Source organism: Ailuropoda melanoleuca, chromosome 6 (assembly GCF_002007445.2).
Source record: "Ailuropoda melanoleuca isolate Jingjing chromosome 6, ASM200744v2, whole genome shotgun sequence".
Classification (NCBI taxonomy): Eukaryota; Metazoa; Chordata; class Mammalia; order Carnivora; family Ursidae; genus Ailuropoda; species Ailuropoda melanoleuca.
In genome coordinates this window covers 79976939-79996633 of record NC_048223.1, presented here as the reverse complement: position 1 = coordinate 79996633, position 19695 = coordinate 79976939, and the positions used below count along the sequence as shown (strand labels likewise).

General features: G+C 43.4%; 1 protein-coding gene across 26 annotated transcripts in view; it reads left to right on the top strand.

Moving 5' to 3' along the window:
- Positions 1-19695, top strand: part of KCNMA1 (potassium calcium-activated channel subfamily M alpha 1) — a 712564-nt gene that overhangs the window by 556297 nt on the left and 136572 nt on the right. For 16 of the 26 annotated variants that reach the window (XM_034662737.1, XM_034662736.1, XM_034662730.1 and 13 more), the window contains 3 exons: positions 8463-8531; positions 10931-10942; positions 17850-17936. In XM_034662737.1, the coding sequence (XP_034518628.1) occupies positions 8463-8531; positions 10931-10942; positions 17850-17936 (168 nt within the window). The remainder of the gene's footprint in view (positions 1-8462; positions 8532-10930; positions 10943-17849; positions 17937-19695) is intronic. The other 10 variants (XM_034662731.1, XM_034662743.1, XM_034662738.1 and 7 more) reach the window with 1 other exon arrangement.

Here is a 19695-nt window from a genome sequence, read left to right as displayed (position 1 = left end):
TAAGTGCATAGAAGCCCAAGGAAACCAGTATAAATCAGAGTACAACCCTCGAAGATGCTACTTAGTCTTGTTGGCGACCGTGGTGGGTAGGTCCTGGACCTTCTCCGGGATGCCCTAAGGGTGTTCCTTTTAAGAGCCAGCAACTTCTGAGCATCTTCCCTTCATTTTGCGTAGCTGCCTTGCCCCTGGGTTTGTGTGACAGTGTGATCAAGGCCGAGGAGCTTTGGGATCTGAAAGAGAAGTTTTCTGAACACCAGAAAACCACCTGCTCACTTTCCCTCCCACTCCCCACCTTCCCCAGGGAAGCAAGTGACTGTGGAGGGTGCGAGGGGCGAACACCAAGCCTGCAGGAAGCAAGGAGCTTGGGTATGAGGCCGTGTTTGCCACTAAAGGGTCTTGTTTTTGCATGGTTCCCATAGTAGGATACTGCATAATGTCACCGAGCGTGACCTGTGGAATTGCGAAGGCCCAGGCTCAAACCCCCATTTCGGCCACTTAGTGGATATGTCCTTTGGGACAAGATATTTGATTTCTGCATACCTCCTTCCTTTGATAGTGACCAGCTGCCTGACTTTGGACTTGAAATAGAAATATTACTTATCTCTCAATACTAGGTAATATCCTTTTCACTTCTCCCACTTCTCCTCTTCCCACCATCAGTCCTGTCCCATCCAATACAATGTAAGCAACAAGAAAGAAAGGGACACCTTGTGGCATTTCCAGGTTATATTTATTCTTACCCTTTAGAAAAGTCCTGCCCGTCAGTCAGTCACCAGCCAATCAACTAGATACGTAATGAACTTAGGATACTTGCACCATTGTGCCAGGCATGATGCCATCTCTAGAGGAACCTGCAGTTAGATCTAATAAAGTATATGTACATTAAAAACTTAATAGCAATACTTCTAACGACAAATAAAGAACTCTGTTTCCCTACAGTGGCTGCCTTCAGACAGTTTGCAGTCTGGCTAAGGAAAATAATACCCACCCACAGGAAGAACAAAGCACCCATAAGTGCTTGATGGATAAGAGTTTGACGGGTGCACATACTAGAGGACAGAGGCTGAGACTTATAGGGGGGAGAAAGAGCTCCCTGAAGGCTGGAGGTGACCAGGAGAGGCTTCCTGGAAGAGATGACATTTGAACTGCACAGTGTAAGGAGATTGGATTCAGAGAAGGAATAACGAGGGAAGAGGGAATTCTCGGTAACTAGGCAATCAGGAGACTGGGAGCCACATGCCACTCTCTCCACACCCAGATCTCTGAGATTTTCCAAGGAGAGCAAACTGATTTCTTCTTTAGATGGGAGGAGACAAATCAGATTTCTCATGACATGTGATGTTTTCAGGGGAAAACAGCGATAGTGTTTTTATCATAAGAACTAGTAATCGTGGGGCTGCACCCCTCTGCCTCCAGATAAGAAAGTGAGGGCAGAGGGGAGAGGAGAGAGGTGGGGAAGGAGGAGCGGAGGAAACCACAGTTTCTGAGCTTGAGTTGCCTCAAGAATGCCACGTACCGGGGCCTGAATCTCACATGGTGGGTACTAGTCAGTCATTCCTCACTTGCAAAATAGAAAAGTTTAATTGTATCAGGTTTTACAGCTCAGAGGGGATTAGGACAAAAGATGTGTTTAAAATACAGTGTGTCTCTCTCTGCCCCCCTGCAGCTGATGGAGCAGGTAAAATTCAGATTTCCTATGGAGTATTGAATGCCTGGGGAACTTGGGGAACTCTGGTCAGATCTTCGCCGTGCTAACGGGCAGGAGTTCTGCCCTCAGCCCAGGTGCAGCCATGGATGCTTCTGCGCTGGTTTAAGACAGTCTAGGGGTTGGAGGGGATTCTCTGTCCCCTTATCCACCTGCATTCAGGGCCCCTAAACAAGAAGAAAATCATGCTCTCATGGTGCGTTGTTTTGCATGGCCAGTGAAGCCACTTGATGAAAATCTAAGACTGCCTAGAGAAGCCGGGTCTCCTGTACAATGAGAACTACAGCTAGTTTAACTTGAGTTCTGCGAGATCGTTCGATTTTAGAAAAAGACTTCTGCATCTGAGCATGGAGAGGAGAGAAGCTGGCAAATCTGATTGTTACGTGATGGATTTATCTAGCCAGGCTGCAGAAATGAGCATTTCATGAGTATCTGTGGAGGGGCTCAAGTCTCGTCTTTAAAAAATATTTTTCCTAGTGGAACTGGTCCTATTCTTCCAATTAATTGAGGGGAGGTTATTGTAATTAAGACAACATATATGAACACAGATGGGAACACAATATTTATGATTACTTCCACTACGGGGACCCAGAGATGACCAGTAATCTTCCTACATCTTAGTGAATAAACAAATGACCCTAAAGTCTGTTAAAACTTTTAACCAAAGGCTATAGAGGCAGTGGCACATCTAGAATTCTCTGCAGGAGGGTCAAGGAGGCAGTCCGGTTGGAAATGGGATGCTAGCGGCTTGATTTGATGTTCGGTACGCATAACACACACACAGTTTGCATTTTGTTTCTGACTACTAATAATAGCAAAGCTTACAAAAATGCATTTATTCATGTTTTGGGCAAATGCTAATTGTCCATATCAAAGAATGTAATTATTTCTAAATTCAAGTGTCTTAGGTGTGCAAGTGGAGATATTGTGAGTGTGTATGGGTTTGAGGGTGGGGGTGCTGAAGCCTTCCCCACTCCACCTCTATCAAAGCTATTGGGAAATGAGATCTGAACAACATCTCCATGGGCATTTTAAATCACTTCCTTTTTTCTTGCTCCTGAGTCTTATAAATCCTGCTGTTTCAAATTTCCTTTAAGTAGAAGTTTCCATTTCAAGAGCCTATCATTTTAAATCAGAGTTCCTAAATGGGAATCTTTTTCATTCTAGCCCCTACATCCTAAAGATCTGGTTTCCCAGTGCACAGTATTTACATCTGCATCTATTCTGATTACGTGCATCACCCTGACATGGCCAGGGTTCCTCTGGATAACGGAAGAGGGGCCCCAATTTGGGGAGGGGAGCTGAGTTTGGAGGGCACAGTGTGGGCTGTGTCTTCTCTCCTCACCCCCTCACTCCTGGGTGACCCAACTTCAGCAGTCCCTAACCACATCTTTGCATACCCTTCTTGAGCACATTCGAAGGTGCGGACTCTACGAAGGGTTTCTCTGTTTAATTCATATCAGCAAGCAATCTTTCTAGTCAAGGGGGCTGATTTAACGGCAAGAACAATTTATGTCCCTCTGGGTAGGTAGAAACAGTTGGACTCTAATTCTTAAGAGCCTTTGTTCAGGAACATCTGGGTTGAAACTACTGTAGTTAACAGATGATGCTAGCAGTAAAAAAAAAAAAAAATAGGCATTATATAATGCCATTGTCAAATTTGGTAGACCTCTACTTAATAATTATCAAGAAAGCAATCTAACTTGTTATTACAACAGTTTTATTGCAGATTGCTGGTTTAAGACCTTTTTGTGACAAGTGGCATTTTTTTCTGGAAAAAATTCATTTCTGTTCCCCTGTAATTATTTTCACAACCAGTGACGACTTCCTGCTTTGGACATATTGGGACTTTTTATTTTAGAAACCAAGAATTAAATTGCTGCTAACTGTTTATCACATTGCAAAGGCTTTCTTGGTTCTTTCTTATACCCTCCTTCACCCTAAGCCCCTTTCTTATTCCGCCCCAGGCCTATATATGTGGAGACTCTGAGTAAAGCCCTAAGAAGGACTCTAAGAATGGATGAGCAAAAGCCCATTTTGCTTTACCAAAAACAATGGTGATGATACAAGTAAATATTTCATCTCAGGACATCAATTCTGAGTAATCTGACGACAGGTTCTGGGGAGTGAACCCAAGCTGTGAGAGTCCCAAGGACAAACTGCTGTCTGGATCTTAGAATTGCATTTGCATTTTGGCATATTGATTTGAGGCGAATGTTAGATTCCCAGAGCGTATCACTGCTACTATTTCTTTTGACATCCCTCTTTTCTAATCTCTCTACTTCTCATGAACAAGTTAAGAGGCATCTTGTTTCATGATTTGATACTCAGCTCCCAAGCCTTCTCTGCTTAGACTTTCTTAGTTGACTACTTTATCTCTTAATGTGTGCTTGCAACAACTCAAGAGATTCTGCTCTTCATTCATTCACGCATTTATTTAATCAGCATGTACTGAATGCTTACTCTTTGTATTTTGCAAAAGGCCAGGGAGACAAACCATGTGTCTTGCCCCAAAGAAGCGCAACTAGAAGGCAGAGAGACAAGTAAACAAGTGATTACACACAGACCTGCACCCCTGTTCACTGGCCTTGGTCTGTTCGTACCTCCTCGTACTTCTGCTGCAGCCTTAAGCCCAGTTCCCTGGACATAGGCTAACTCTCTGTGGCAGGGTCTAGCAGAAAACTGTGATTTTTAGTGGAGGGGGACATAGTGCAAGATTTGTGTTTTGTGGACATGCAGAAGGTACTTGTTACAGCAGGGATTAAAAACTTAGGTGCCTCTATGGGGCGCCTGGGTGGCTCAGTCTTAAGCGTCTGCCTTCAGCTCAGGGTGTGATCCCAGAGTCCTGGGATGGAGCCCTATATCGGGCTCCTCCGCTGGGAGCCTGCTTCTTCCTCTCCCACTCCCCCTGCTTGTGTTCCCTCTCTCGCTGGCTTGTCTCTCTGTCAAATAAATAAGTAAAATTAAAAAACAAACCGAACAACTTAGGTGCCTCTAGGTGGCAGGAGTGAGCCACCAAGAGTGAAGATGGAAGAGGTCGGATACCCGGGGAGTGCTGGGGACTGTAGCATATTGGAGAGGATGTGTCTCATGCAGAGCGGTCCGTGCTTCAAAGCTCCAGTCCCTTGCAGCCGGATAGAATGTGGCTCCAGTGTGGGCATTTATGATTTACCAAGGAAAGCTGAAAAGCTAGTTTTTATATGAAATCACCAGTTAGTATCTAATTCTGGGTTTTTAGCAATGCTATACCAACCAAGGCTCCATGCTGGGCTTCTGGCCACCACCTCATTTCCTTTGTTCTTATAAGAAGCATTTGTGCAGCACACTGCACTGAGATTTCATTTCCACTTTGGGCCTTTCTTCCCAAAAGCCATTTGACCTGGAGCGAGTTGCCCCTCCTTGGACCTCAGTTGGTCATCTCTAGGAGAAGGGCAGCCCCAACAAGTCTTGAAGGGCCTGAATCCGATAATCCACTGTTGTGGTCCTGTTTGCATATAATCGCCTTGCGGACATCACTCTGTCCTTCTGTCCACCCCTTTGGCCAGTGAGTAAAGGCGGGCCTTTGGGTCAAAGAGCTTCTTAAAAAGAGGCTTCTACAAACCAGTGCAGATGCATCTTAGATATGGATCTGGAAGTTACGAAAGAGGACTCAAAGATCTCCTGGTCCACTGTACTAGTTAAAGAAGGTGCACAAGGCTGTGTAGATTGTACTGAGTTTCCTGCGTTAGAAAGCTCCCCTCGCTTTATATCGGGTTGGTAAATGGCCTCGTAGTACCTAGGAAGACATAATTTACCATTACCGTGGACTGCTTCTTCACTTCTACCAACAGGATCAGGTCATTCAAAGCAATTAAGATCCATGATCCATGTACCACAGAGTCCCAAATCAGAGTGGCCAGTCACTCATAGGATATCAGCATATTGGCCTCTTTGTGATCTGTGCTAAATTAAGATCGGCCTTCTCCTTGAGATTTGGCATTTAGTTGCTGTTTACATTAGAAAGTGGTTACCTAATCTGGTAATTTGGTTCAACAAATATTGCATAAGCCATCTGATATTTTAAACAATTTAAGCTCCAGGAGTAACAGCCCCATAAAGGGTGTGTGTTAGCAGTGCTCTATGGAACATAAATTAAGAAGAGCATTTTTCCAGCTGTAGTTGGGTACTTGGGTTGGTGTTTCAGCAAACTGCATAATCAGCACAAAGCCCAGGTCATTAGAGTCTGCTGGCAGGAATCAGAAAACCTGCAAATCACCAGGAGAGCCCAAATGCGCCTAGATGAAGTGGTCCTTTGAAATCTGACTGTCTGTTGAAAGCAATGTGGGAGACCATGAGCTCACATGTAGGAGTGAGCAATTGGTCATATTTCCACTGGAGAGCATGAGGCCTTCACCAACCCCATTGGTTTTCAATTTGCAACCAGCTAAAGGCCTCCCATTTCACTTAGAATAAACTGCAGACTGGCAGACTTGTTACTGTGGCCAGCAGTCCTCCCAGACTTGCTCCTGCCTAGCTCCCTGCCCTAATCACTGTCATTTGTGGCTTTGCTCACTCAGCTGCAGTCTAGTTAACCTTGTTGCTGATCTTCAGACACCCTGAGTTCCTTCCTGTCTCAGGACCCTTGCACTTGCTGCTTCCACTCCCCGGAAAGATTTTTCGCCAGATCCTCTCATTGCCTGCCTCTTTTCCTCACCTCCTGTGCTCTGTGCTCTAGCTTACCTTTTCTGAATGGTCCTCCTGGACCATTGCAGATAACAGCCCTTCCCAGTTACTCTGTTTTGTTTGGTTGGTTTTGGTTTTTTGGTTTTTATTGGAGGATAGTCGACACACTATGCTGCATTAGTTTTAGGTGCACATATCAATGATTGGACGATTCTGTATGTGATGCTGTGTTTACCACAAGTGGAGCTGCCATCTGTCATCACACATCGCTATGACAATACCATTGACTGTACTCTCTGTGCATCACTCAGTCCATAACTGGAAGCCTGGACCCCCTACTCCCCTTCACCCATGTTGCCCAATGCTCCCCCCCTTCCCTCTAGCAACCATCAGTTTGTTTTCCCTATTTATGGGTCTTCCCAGTTACTCTTTGTCCTCTTAGATTGTTTTGTTTTCTGCATTGTGCTGGAAATTTATTCTTTATTCACTTGTATATTTGCTTATTATCTATCTCTCCCAGCACAAAAGAGGCTTCCCTGGAGTTAAAGGTGCATATCCTGCCAGATGCTAGCTGGGGACCTTGGGCAAGTTACATGGGGGCTTTCTGAGCCTCAGGTTCATTGCCTGTAATATAGAGATATCAGTAGAAGTCGGAATAACTGGGGCCATCTCTCTCTCTCAGGGATGTTATGGGGATTCAATGAGAGCACCAGCAATGCCCCACCCCCGCCGTGACCCAGCGCATCTTCCCCCTTGCAGTACTGCATAACCCACTCACTTCTCAACCTGTCAGTCCGCCAATGTTTTATTTTCCAAAAAGTTTTTAAAACATATGCTCATTATAGAAACTTGTCACATATAATGTATGTAATTCTTTTGTGGGTGTGCTTTTATGAGTCTATAAATCTATGTTTTCACCTAACTATGTCACATTATTTACACATTTGTATCTATATAATAATATTTGTTAATTTTATACCTTGAAATATCCTTCCAAAAGTCGTTCTGAGTGCTAAAACTATATTGTACCATACTTTACTGAACCATTGCTTTATTATTGGACATTTAGGTTGCTTTTTTTTTTTACTCTGTGTAAATATTACTACCTTGAACATCTTTATGCATAAATACCTCACTGGACCTTTTATTATTCTCTTAGAACCCCCGTAAGTGGAAACCGTGCATTTATTGAGCTTCTTTGTGTCTGTGGTTCCCTGGGCATTACTATAGGGAATGCCACAAAAGTCCTGAACTCTTAAAGAAACCACACTGGCTGAGGAGATGATGGTCAGACACAGACAGCACTAGGGAGCAGGCAGTTGAGGACGGGCTGAAGGAGGTTGTGGCAGACAAGGCGCTGGAGGAGTCTGGGGGACGGCAAGCGGAAGGGTGGCGAGGGCTACAGAATTGCTGCACAGAAGCCTGGATTTGATGGGGGCTTGGGAGGAAGTGTCGGGAGAAGAGAAGGCTATTGGGGTAGGAATCGCCTCGGTGAAGACATGGAGGCAGGAACGAGCCAGCCTCAGAGTGGTCTGGGCAGCGGGCGAGAGCACTGGGCAGGTGAGGTGAGGCGGCTCGGATGGGGCCAGGAGTGATGGTGCCACGGTCATGTGCTGGGCAGTTACACGGAGGCTAAGGATTATTACCATCATTCCGAGCACACAGGGGTCTGCTCGGAACAACAATATGAGCCATTTGTACAAAAGACCGAAATGGAATCCAAATAACAGGTCCAGCTGCTCCAAATACCTCCCTCCCCCTGCAGTTAACATTTTACTACCCGACCGAGTAACTAATGAATCTGGCCCAGCATAAATCCCCAGGCACAAATCCCTGCTTGGGGTCTGTGTCTAGACATCCAGACCCGAGTGCAATTTGCACTTTGAACATTCAGCGCCTTATCACTTGCAAAATCAGGTTTGATGGGGAAGATGGGGAGGTGTTGCGCCCACCCCCTCCCTTTGGCACAGTGACTGTGGAATGAGGGTCCCCGGGATAATGAGTGCATCAGGCGATGGAGAGGTCGTAATCGTGTTTGTTATGTGGCTCTGGCCCTTCGGAAGCACTGACAGGGAGTTTCTCCATCTCCTTGCAGGCTGTGTTTTGTGAAGCTTAAGCTCCTGATGATAGCCATTGAGTACAAGTCCGCCAACCGAGAGAGCCGGTAAGTTTGCCACAGCCCAGAGGACGGCTGACATTTACGAGATGGTGAGAGTGCTCTCAGAGCGCTCGGTCCCCCCGCTTCTTTCTTACACGTTAGTGATGTGCTTGGACCCCTGATGGAACACATCTCTGACCCTCGGGCACATCTTGGGGCATGCCCAACTAGATACCGCCGCTTCTATCGCAGACCCACATGGCACCCCAAGCCCAGTGGGCTTTCAGAAAGGTTTCTCCAGAGGATAGGGATGAGGCATCCAGGTCTCCACCTGACCGTGCCAGCTTACACTTTTCACCCTCTCTGCACAAAACCAGGGACAGGCCCCATCTTCAAACCGCTGTTTACTGCCATGAGCACGATTGTGGCCTCCTTCACAGCAGAGATGGGGCAGGGCCGTGATGGGACACAGCAGCTCTCTTGATAGCCAAATTACAAGCAGCCTATTGTGTACCATATGTGCTTTTCCCGGTGCAGCTGAAATCCAGGTGGCAGAATATCAGCTTCATGTAAATTAGTCAGGAGAGCAGGCTCAGAGGCAGGAGCCCTCTTTATTTATTTATTTTGCACTTAATCATGGGCAGATCAGACTGATGAGGGACTGGGTCTGGTTGAAATAGATAACAGCCCAGTCAATATATGAGTTCATGCTGGAAGAAGGAAGCATCCCATTAACAGGGGAGTTTGTTGATGCAGGACTGTATGCATTACAGATAAAATAGAGATGATTTTTTTCACTCCCCAATTTTTATCAACGGGTTTGGAAGAAAGAGCTCATTGAGAAATGTGGGGGCCTTTGTCCTCTAAGATGACATCTGGGTTTGTTCCTAGCTATGGTAAGTCAGTCTTCCTGTGGCTGCCGAAGTGTAGAGTACAGGTCCCCCCCAACCCGTGCCTTAATATGTTGAGTGCAGGGCAAGACTAGGAGGTACCTGCTATCATCATCTAAGGAGTTTTCATTATCTGGATGAATAACTCAATAAAGCCAGACTTCCAAATGTATGGTCTATCTGGATAATTAACTCAATAAAGCCAGACTTCCAAATGTAAAGTCTGTGTCTCTGATAAACAAAACAAAACACAAACAAAACCAAAAAAACACTGGATTGTAAGCGAGTTAATCCAGTGTTCTCTGTTACCTTAACCACCGGATCAGACTGCTCACAAAGTCAATCTGATCAAAGGCTAAGCTCTTTGGAAAATCCAAATCAACCAAGAGGAAATAAAAATGGCAGATTTGGTGGCCACGTGTAAAACATGGCCATGGCAGTTAATAATTATGTATAGATACAGTTTTCTTTTTTGTGTTGGCAAAATAAAGAATATTACGTGCAAAAGAATGGTAGCCAGAGTCCTGGCTCTTTGGTGTTCAACAGATAAAGTGGGTGTTTCTGGGATTACTGCTTTCCCACATGGTGGCCAGTAGTCACCTGTGCCTGTGGAGGGGAAAACATGTATCCTGGGTTTTTGCAAATGATATTCTTCATGTTGCCACATCAGTAAATCTATGTAATTCAGCCTTCTCTCTTTATCATTTTTGTGCATCTCTCAGAAAAGTGTCATGGTATGGGTGGTGCTAGTGCGAATAGTGCCTCTTGACCATCCTGGTATAATTTCATGGCAGAAGTCTGCCCCCTGAACCTTGACCAGTCATCTCCCACCTGCCACCTTTTGGTCACAAGGAGGGAGAGAAAAAGCCTGTTAATGGTTCAGTGTGAATCTCCTGTCACTGTTCTAAGAAAAATGACTAAGAGCTTTCCCTGAAGACAGTCTTTTCTCTGATGGACCCTCCAATGAACTCACAAATCTGAAATGTTTTCAACAAAGCCATATTTATAGATACAGATTTTTAGGTTTTTTTTTTTTTTTTTTTCCTTTTAGAAAAGAGCACAAAGAACTTGTTTGGCTTTGTTTTTGGCTTTCTGTGTGCCGTTGCCAACTTTAATCCTCTCATGTGGCTTGGTCTCATTGTGGAAGCACATTGGTTCTTGTGGAAAAAGGTGTGTTGGAGGGAATGTGGATCATGCCTCCGAAAAAACACCGATCTTCTCAAACACAATATCCGTGCTAAAAAGAATCGAGTTTTTTACCCTTTCCGAGATAAGAATTTTGATTTTTTTCCTTCATTGAAGAATTTCGCATTTCCTTCCCTCTCCCATTTTCTAAGTGGCTGGGTGTTAGAATTCGGAGAACCCAGCTTCTCCTCTCCCACTCCCTTGCCTGTGTTGAACTATCTCCTCGTTGTTTTACCCCATGACGCTGTTTTTCCATGCTCTGCTGAAAAACCTTGTTTTCACATGCATCCTTCAAATAATTTGAAACAAAGGTTTTGTTCCTTCTTTCCTTCTGGTGTCAATTTATTATCAAATTGTTTGATTTTAAATTCTTTTCTTGTCGTTTTGCAGAAGCCGAAAGCGGTATGCGCTCTTCGTTAACCTTCCTCCCAACCCCCACCCGCTATCTTCACTGCTAACCACAGGACTAACCATTTGCCAAGAATTCAGGAAGATAGAGATTATATATATGTATACACATACATATAATCTCATTCCCTTGTCTAGTATATATGTATATATTGACATATATACATATATTTATAGTTAAACCCCTCTCCAACTAGAGCACATAAACACTGAAAGTAGCATATTGCTTTCCTTGTTCAGTTTGTTGATTCTTTTGGATGACGCACTAACTTCTTTGCAGGAGACCTAAACACCCAACAGGTACAATCCCTGTGTTCGGTCATGGCACCAATGACGGGAACCAGTGCCGTCAACGTTGGGAAGGAGGTGCTCCTCTCCAGCCCCTGGTGTCTGTTTCTGTCCTGTCCTGATGTGTCTTGGTGTCCACCAGACTCTGTGGTGCCGTCTGTCTGCCTACCACATCCACATTCCCAGTGCTTCCTCCTCCCCGTGTCCGCTTTCCCGTTTGTAGAGCAGGATTCGTGTCCTTTTATCCACAAAACAGAGACCAAGCTCAACTAACACTCAACTCTTTTTCCCTTACACTTATTTTGATGATAACATCTTGCATATTTTATTTCTTGGGCAGTGCTCGTTACAGACTTAGGACACTGCTACCGAATCACCAGACTATCACATTTGATTTAGGGCATGAGTACTGTTTATTGAGATGACCTTATGGCTTTATTTCTTCCCTAGTGTGCTTGGGTACATTTCTTAATGTGAAGTGTCTCCACTTTCACCATGTGACATCACCCTGTTTTGCTGCTGTTTTCTGTTGCATGACGTGTGACCAAATCCTCATCGATAGCATTTTAATTTTTTCAGTTAATATTTCCAGTGTAGTTTTTCAATAATGTGTTCTCTAAAACAGTATTGTTGAAAACATAAGATTGAGATGCCTTTGTGTTCATCTTCTCAAGAGTTGTTTCTCTCCGTGGTTGGAATCACTGTCACGTGTTCGTGTTTGTAATTGTGTGTGTGTGTGTGTGTGTGTGTGTGTGTGTGTGTGTGGTGTGGGGATCTTTGTCTGGAACTCTTTCCAAAGTCTGATTCTTCTGTGATTTTTGGAGTAGACGTGTGACAATAGAGGTGGCTTCCTGTCAGTTTGGTATTATTGATATGATCCAACTGCGAGAAGTTACTGCAACACTTTGCATCTTCAAAGGTCCACAGTGGTCGCACCTCTGCTGTTGGCTTTTGGCCTTTGAGTCCTTTTATCTTGTGGTGGAGGCATGTTGTGACGTAGCATGACTCGTTGTAAAGTGTACCGCAAAGTGACATGGCTTGCTCCCAGAGCCAAATAGCCGCCATTGTCCTTCCCAAATGAACTATCTCTTCCCCATCCCCTCTGGCTACTGTATTCTGTTTGTGCCAAATATATTTTTAAATGCCATTTCTCAAATCATTGTGATGGGTTCAGGCTAAACAATTCCTTGCCCATCTCATTGGCGGACCGCAGTGGCAGGCATTTGAGTCTGACCGACTGGGAGCAATCTTTACTACGCTGTCTCTGCGTGAACGGACTGAACTCAAGTCTATTGAAGCATGGAATACACACTGTGTCTCCTACCTATGTTCTCTAAGTAAAAGTGTGTGTGTCTAGTTGTGTGGGACTCCAGCAGCATATATTTGAAGACCCAGAAAAAATGAAAAGTTCCAGAAAGGCAATAAGATTTGAGATTTGGGGTTTCTGTCAGCTGTGCCCTAACACAGCCCATACACTGCAGGGCAGTTGTGCTCCTGAGAGGGGAAACAATTGGCTCAAAGTCCCACCCCATAGAAATCATACATGACCACGTGTGGTCAAAGAGGCCACTCCCCAGTGGCGTGATTCATCTGGGCACGGCATGAACTGAAGTCTTAGATGGTTCTTATTCCCTTGCTCTAGTTAATGAAGTCCCATTAGCTTGCTAGACACAGATATAATTATCATGTTATCAAGTACAAACTCTATTCTCACGTGACTGATAATTTTGTCATTGTTTGGGGAATGGTACATTACACCTACCAAAAACTGGGGGGGGGTGGAGGAGGAGAAATACACACCTGTCATATTTACCCATAACAGATAAAAGATTCCCTTAAAAAATGTGGTTCAGTTGGACTATTCATCATTGGTTGTCTCCAAAAACAGCAAACAAGTAAAGTTTATGATGATTGAAGAAGGAATAAATAGATGTTTCCTAGTTGTTATGCATAAGTGGTGGAGAAAAGGAATAAATCATTTTGCCCCGTCAAGCCCCACATCTCCAACTTGACTAAAGTTTAGCAAGACATGTACAATGAAATGCATTGTAGCTTGAGGCCTGGAACTCCCCTCCCAGAGGAACCCGACAGGGGTATTTCTCTGTTGAACTGAACCCTGCTAGCCAGTTCTATGTTCTGGTGTTTTCGTTTGGAAACCTATTTCAACTCTAAGTGAATGGTGCTTTCAATATTGAAATCAATTCTTCCCACTTCCCAGGTGGCTAGCTGTTTATGTATTTGTATATTTACATTTTAGTCCTTAGTGTATCTGGGAGGTTGTTAGCTCATTTGCTAATCCCCTAGAAAAGGTGCGGTGGCTTCTTTAGTAGGCCTGAGTGAGAAGAATTGCCCCTCGGTCTTTGAAAGAACGGCTGAGACTACCTTTCTCCTTCCTAGAGAGGAAAAGGAACACTTTTGGAGCCGAGACCCATGATTTTTATTTTACATTCATTCCAGAAGTAGTTCAAAGTGCCTATTGCATACAGGGCTCTAAGTTGGCTACTATGAGAAAATTATTTACAAAAAAATAAATAAAAAATGATCATGCTTTTCACTCCTCTTTTTCAACTGTGGGTTCCCCACAGAAAATATGTATGTGTTTCCTTATAGTGGGCAAGGAGCCAAAGAATCAGTCTAGATACAGAAGTAGTCAGAGAGCCAAAGAGAGAGAGAGAGCAAGAATCCTTGAGGAAGGAGCTACATAAGCCCTTTGCCTCCAGCTGCCACTGAATGTTTTCTGTTGAAATTAGCAAGGTCATAGAAGAAAGAGGATAATTTATATGTTCCTTGAAATGAGGGAAAGTCCATCTCTGCCAAGAAGATGTCCCTATTGGAATTCTGCTAATTGATGTATAGACTTTTGCCTAGAGATTTTCTTGATTCTTCACATGACACATCTTGAAGTTTATCTCTGATAAACTAGTGAATTAGACAAAATTGGAGCCAAGGACTGATTTGATGTGATACACAGGGAGGGAGACCTCTGGAAGTCATAAGAACAAAACAGACTTAACGTTGGATATTCTTTTAAGAGATCAAAGACCTTTGGAAAGATATACATATTCCCAGCAGGAGGTCAATAACATATTCTGAGGGTAGTCGGCACTTCTCTGGGGAAAAAATTACTTCTGTCTAGGATCCTTATCTTTCTTATATTTTCAAAAAGAGGAGGATTAACATTTTATTTAAATTTTCTAGATTTGGAATGTGTATAGAAGACTTAATGTCTACAGTATTTAAGAGAGTAACACATTTCCTCAAAGAGTCTTTGAAACCTTGCACCCTTACATAGATAGTATTATATGCAGTGGGCCCTGGAATCAGGGGCACATGTTTCCCTAAGCAAACCCTTAAATACATGAGCGGTATCTAGCACAGTGACGATTTTTATGTATCTAGATTTCTTTCCTTCATTATTCTCAAGATCTGGGCTGTTTCTTTCAATTCCCACCCAGAAGGCTGCCTTAGTCTGATCCGGATAGCTGCTAATGGGAGTCTGCAGCCTCGCACAGGATGTAAAGAGATGATTTAAAGCCTCTTACTCCTCGTTAAGCCCTCTGCAAAAGAGAACGAGAAGGCACCCTGGAATTCACATGGGCAGTGATGTCCTTGGGGGTGCTGAAGTTTTGAGGAACAGAGAGACACTCAACTCTGCAGCCAAAAGCCAGTCCAAATTAGCCCATCTCCAGATGTTGTAGAGGGGTGTAATGTTTTGGATACTGCGGTCAGTAAAAAGGTCTTTCAAATGCCGATAGGGGGCTTCCTGGTAATTTATTTGCACCAAGGACAAAATGGAGAGCTGAGACCACGTGAGGGATTTAGTTGTTTTAATAACCATGCTTACTTTTATTAGTGACCATGCATGAAGGATCTACTGTGTGGCAGTCACTCAGCATATAGTATGTACTTGAATTCTCTTAGTGACACCGTAAGCTAGAGATTATTCACTCCATTTCACAGAGGAGGAGAGTGAGGCTGAGGGGCACCCACATGCCACAGGCCAGGGTCTGAACTTCTAGACTGACGCATGCACCTGCTCGCTTAACCGGCCCCGGCAGAGAAACAGATTTGAACACAAATCTGCCTTCCATCAGTGCCCCAGATCTTTCCCCTCCACCGCACTAACTTGACGAAAGCAGGCTCGCAGGCTGTAATAAATGATCTCAACCTGCTGTCTCTGGAATGACAATCCCAAATTCTCATTGTAAGCCAATTCTTGTTCACTGTTGATAAAGAACAGAGGAAATGAAAAGAAACTTCTCATTGATAGGAAGCTTGCTATCACTGTCTTCCTCCCGTGACACAGTGGGCTTGATCACTGGAGTGCAATTAATGAAGCACATAATGTGAAAAAGGATTCTGTGCAAGGCTTGTTTTGCACATATATGTCACCAAGACATTGATGAGTGTCAAATTTCCCCTTTTGAATTGCATCATTGAAATCATGATAGGATTTTTTTTTCACTCAGAAGATTTTTTTTTACGCTCTTATATAAGTTCATATCAAAATGTAGATTTTTCCAGCTTTAAGGAACTAGCTTCCTTAGACACCATACATACCCAGAATTTTTCATGTATGTCCTCGTACATTATTCTGAAATGTACAGTTCTTCACCCTGTACCTTCATCTTATTATGAACGGGATATTTTGATAAGAAGACCTGTGATCCGTTCCCTGGGGCCAGCTAAAGAAATCTAATTCCATTGGAAACGAAATCCACTTTTGGCCTTTTTTCAGTAATAAATAATAAAAGTAACAATAACCAATACACATTGGGCCTTTAGTGCATCATCTTGCTCAATCCTCTGAAGAAAGACTATGATTATCATCCTCACTGTAGGTGAGGGTATTGAGTTTGAGGGAGATTTAGTAATTTGCCCAAAGCCAGACAGCTACTAAAAGGTGATCCTGGAATTTGGGTGCAGTTTCTGATTGCAGAGCCAGGGCATACAAGTACCGCCTTACAGCAAAGGGGGTAAGAAAGCGTGCAGAGTCCAGAATTCTGCTCTTCTATGACACCACATTTAATTGGCTTTGAAAAAGGAGTCCCTCTAAACTGTCTAAGCTCTGACCCTTTTCGCCTCATGATCGTGAGAGTCAGAGGGCTGTTAAACCGATGTAAAGAATTGGCAGGGGGGTAATTAGGAGGTGCCTGTCCAGGGCCGCTGCCCGTTGCAAGCTGTTGTTATTAGTGTGGTCTGCTGCTTCCTGATTTGTGAAGAATCTCATTGTTGCCTGTGGTTCCAGGCAACAGACCAATCATCGTGGTCCCTGGCTATTATTTAGTGTTAATAACAGTGATGACACAGGATTGGTTTCCTTCTGTCAGGTCTCGTTATGGGTAATAGTGGATGTTCTTGCGACCACAAACAATTATTTTGCCATAATGATCCACTCTGAGTCCTCCCGGCAGAACAAAAGTTCACCTGGGTCCTTCCTGTATTGCTACAGACGCATCACTCTGTTGTGGCCGCAGCACTTTCCTGGAACAGTTTTGCCAGCAGTAAAAAAATTACATGTTAATTACCATCCTCCATTTTTATTGTCTTAGGCAGTTGAGGACTTCCTTTAACCTGATTCCAAACATCTATTACCTTAAAGCCAGCTTTTCAGATCAGAGAACACCTCTGTTGTATCTATGGCTGCATCCAGAATACCTAAATTCCCTGTCCATTAAGCCCAAAGCCTTTTAGTCTCTTTATAATACATTCCTGCATTCTGTTCTTGATCTACAGCAAATTAAACTTGTTTGTTTCACCCATTTATTAGATTAGGATACATATATCTCTTTTGTCAGTGCAAACACAACTTGGTCAGCTAATCTATTTATAACACTTTGAAATAGGACAGTGTATATTTAAGTCCATACTTCCCTGCAAGGGGAAGTTTTTTTAAGGGATAATTTGCATTTGTTTTATAATTACAGTTTGCCCCAATCAGGATGTACCAGACACACACTTATTCAAACGCTCCCATCCATTTTGGTAAAAGCAGACTGGAATCGTTTCCAACTGTTGGCATTTTTCTTTTTCACTGTTTGGGTAGATCCAATTCGTTCTACATAGGCTGCCCTCGGAGTCCACTTACATGACTTTACCAATGTCGTGCAGATGTGATGTTTGCTTCTGCATTGGTTACAGGTGTCGTGTACCATTCCCTGCAGTAATACATGTATATGTATATGTTTCTGGATGCATATAGGGGTCCCATTAATGCTCTGTCATCTAATGGAAAATTGTTATAGCAATAGCTTTATTAGACCAATAACATTCACTGTTGACCATCAACAGAAGTTTCCGGAGGGCTACATATCAGATCAGAAGCCCGTGGTGGCAACCCCGTTATACACCCCCAGCCCTGAAACCTAGATGTGGTTTGATTTCTGAAACTGGGAGTATGCCCACCTGGGAACTGAGCAGCAGAGCTTCATGATGGCATTGTCCACTTAAATATCCGGGACTGTGGACATCAAGCTCCAGACAACATCTTTGGGAAAAGCATTCGACTAGTGGGCCCCCTATAAAATTAACAGTACGGTGTAGCCTTCAAGGTTTTATTCAGAACGTGACCTCACAAATATGTCTTCTTTGTTTGTTTTTGTTCACTGAGCAGTATATTAATTAATCCTGGAAACCATCTTAAGATCCAAGAAGGTACTTTAGGATTTTTCATCGCAAGCGATGCCAAAGAAGTTAAAAGGTAAGAGTTCATATTTATCTGCCTTCCTTTCTGGCCCAGCCATAGACTTCTTACCTCCACCATGATGGGCATGCTTTCAATATGTATAGGGCCCTAACCCCAAAACTTCTTAACGTGTCCATGGGTATCAATGGTGCCAAGTCTTAGGAAGAAGAGACTGCTTTCAAACGCTTCCATGAACTTCTCTTCACGTAGTTGATTTCACATCTTTGAATGAGAGTCATAACCTTTTTGAACTGGGAGGGCCTAGTTAACTGCTCCTTCATTTTGCAAGGGAGGAAACTGAGTCCCAGAGAATTGAAGTGATTGTTCAGGGTCATCCTGATTCTTGATGACTCAGAACAACACAACAGAGCACAGCTGGTTCCTTGTCTAGTACTCTTGACCTAAGATCCAGGCAAATCTACTCGAGTATTAGCAGCTTTCTAATCTAAGTACCAAATGGAATCTCAAAAGGTTTGGATTAATTTCAGATGAAATATTCAGTTAGCTATATTTCTATTTATGGCCTCCTAGGTAAGTAGTTGAAGTTGTCAGGTTCAGTTCTTCAGCCTCTGAGGTGTAGCCCAGGATTTCATTGACCTCAGTGTTTTATGATACGTTTATTCACATCCTTAAACCTGTTTAAGCAGCTCGGGAATCATAGGGCTCTTTGGAGAGCACCGTGGAATATTGTTATATTTGAGTCTATCCTATGAACTATGAAAAACTTATTAGCAGAAAATGTGGCTCCAACAGTCAGACAGGTCACTCACTTTAACAATTATGTTACTTAAAATATTTCAAATAAATGATTAATTGCGAAAGGTCTATAATTATTTATGGAAGCCTATTGTTTTCATGCAATGAGTTCCCACTCAAAGCCAGGCCTGTGCTAAGTGTTCCACGTTCGTTTTTGCTAGTCCTCAGAATAACCCCATGAGGTGAGTCTTCTAAAACCGCCAGGGCTTTGGTTTCCTCATCTGTAAAGTTGAGATAAATGATTTGTCCGAGGTTATACAGCACATAAGCAAGTGGCAGAGTCCAGATTGGAAATTGTCTTTCCCTTTCCCAAACCCACACTTTCTTACCAAATTTATAAGCCAATTCTTATGTAGAGTTTAATATGTGCCAGCCCTGCTCTAAGTACCGGGTACCATGAACTCAACGTCATCCTCTCAACGACCTTGTGGGATAGGTAGCGTTACTATTTTCATTTTCCACATGAGGAGACTGAGGTGAAGATTGGTGAACTAACTTGCCCAAAGCCCCACTGCTAGTGAGTAGTAAAGCCAGGCAGTCCAGTGCCAGAGCTTACTTTCTTAATTATCTGCCAAGAGGTGAGCCTGACGTGCTGAGCACAGAGCTAGGATAATTGACAGCTGATGCCTATTAATTTTTCCCTCTTCATCCACTCCTACAAACTAACCATACTAGTTATAAAAGCTTTTAGGGAAAAAAAATGGAGTGGAGAAGCAAAACAACAATAACAACAACAACAAAACAAAACAACCCCCCCCAAAAACAAAACCAAAAAAAAAAAAAAGAAAACAAACAACAAAGAAACCAAAAAACACACACAAAAACAAAAAAGCAACAACAAAAAAGAAAAATTCTTTAAACTGAGCTATCTAAAAGCTTTAATTTACTAATACAAATTGGGAAAGAATTGCCATTATTCAGATGGGGACAGAAAATCTTCTTATTCAGTTCATGGGTCTGACTGTTCTTCAGGAGTACCTTGAGAACTGGGTTCACCTGAGCGGAAGGGGGGGTGATG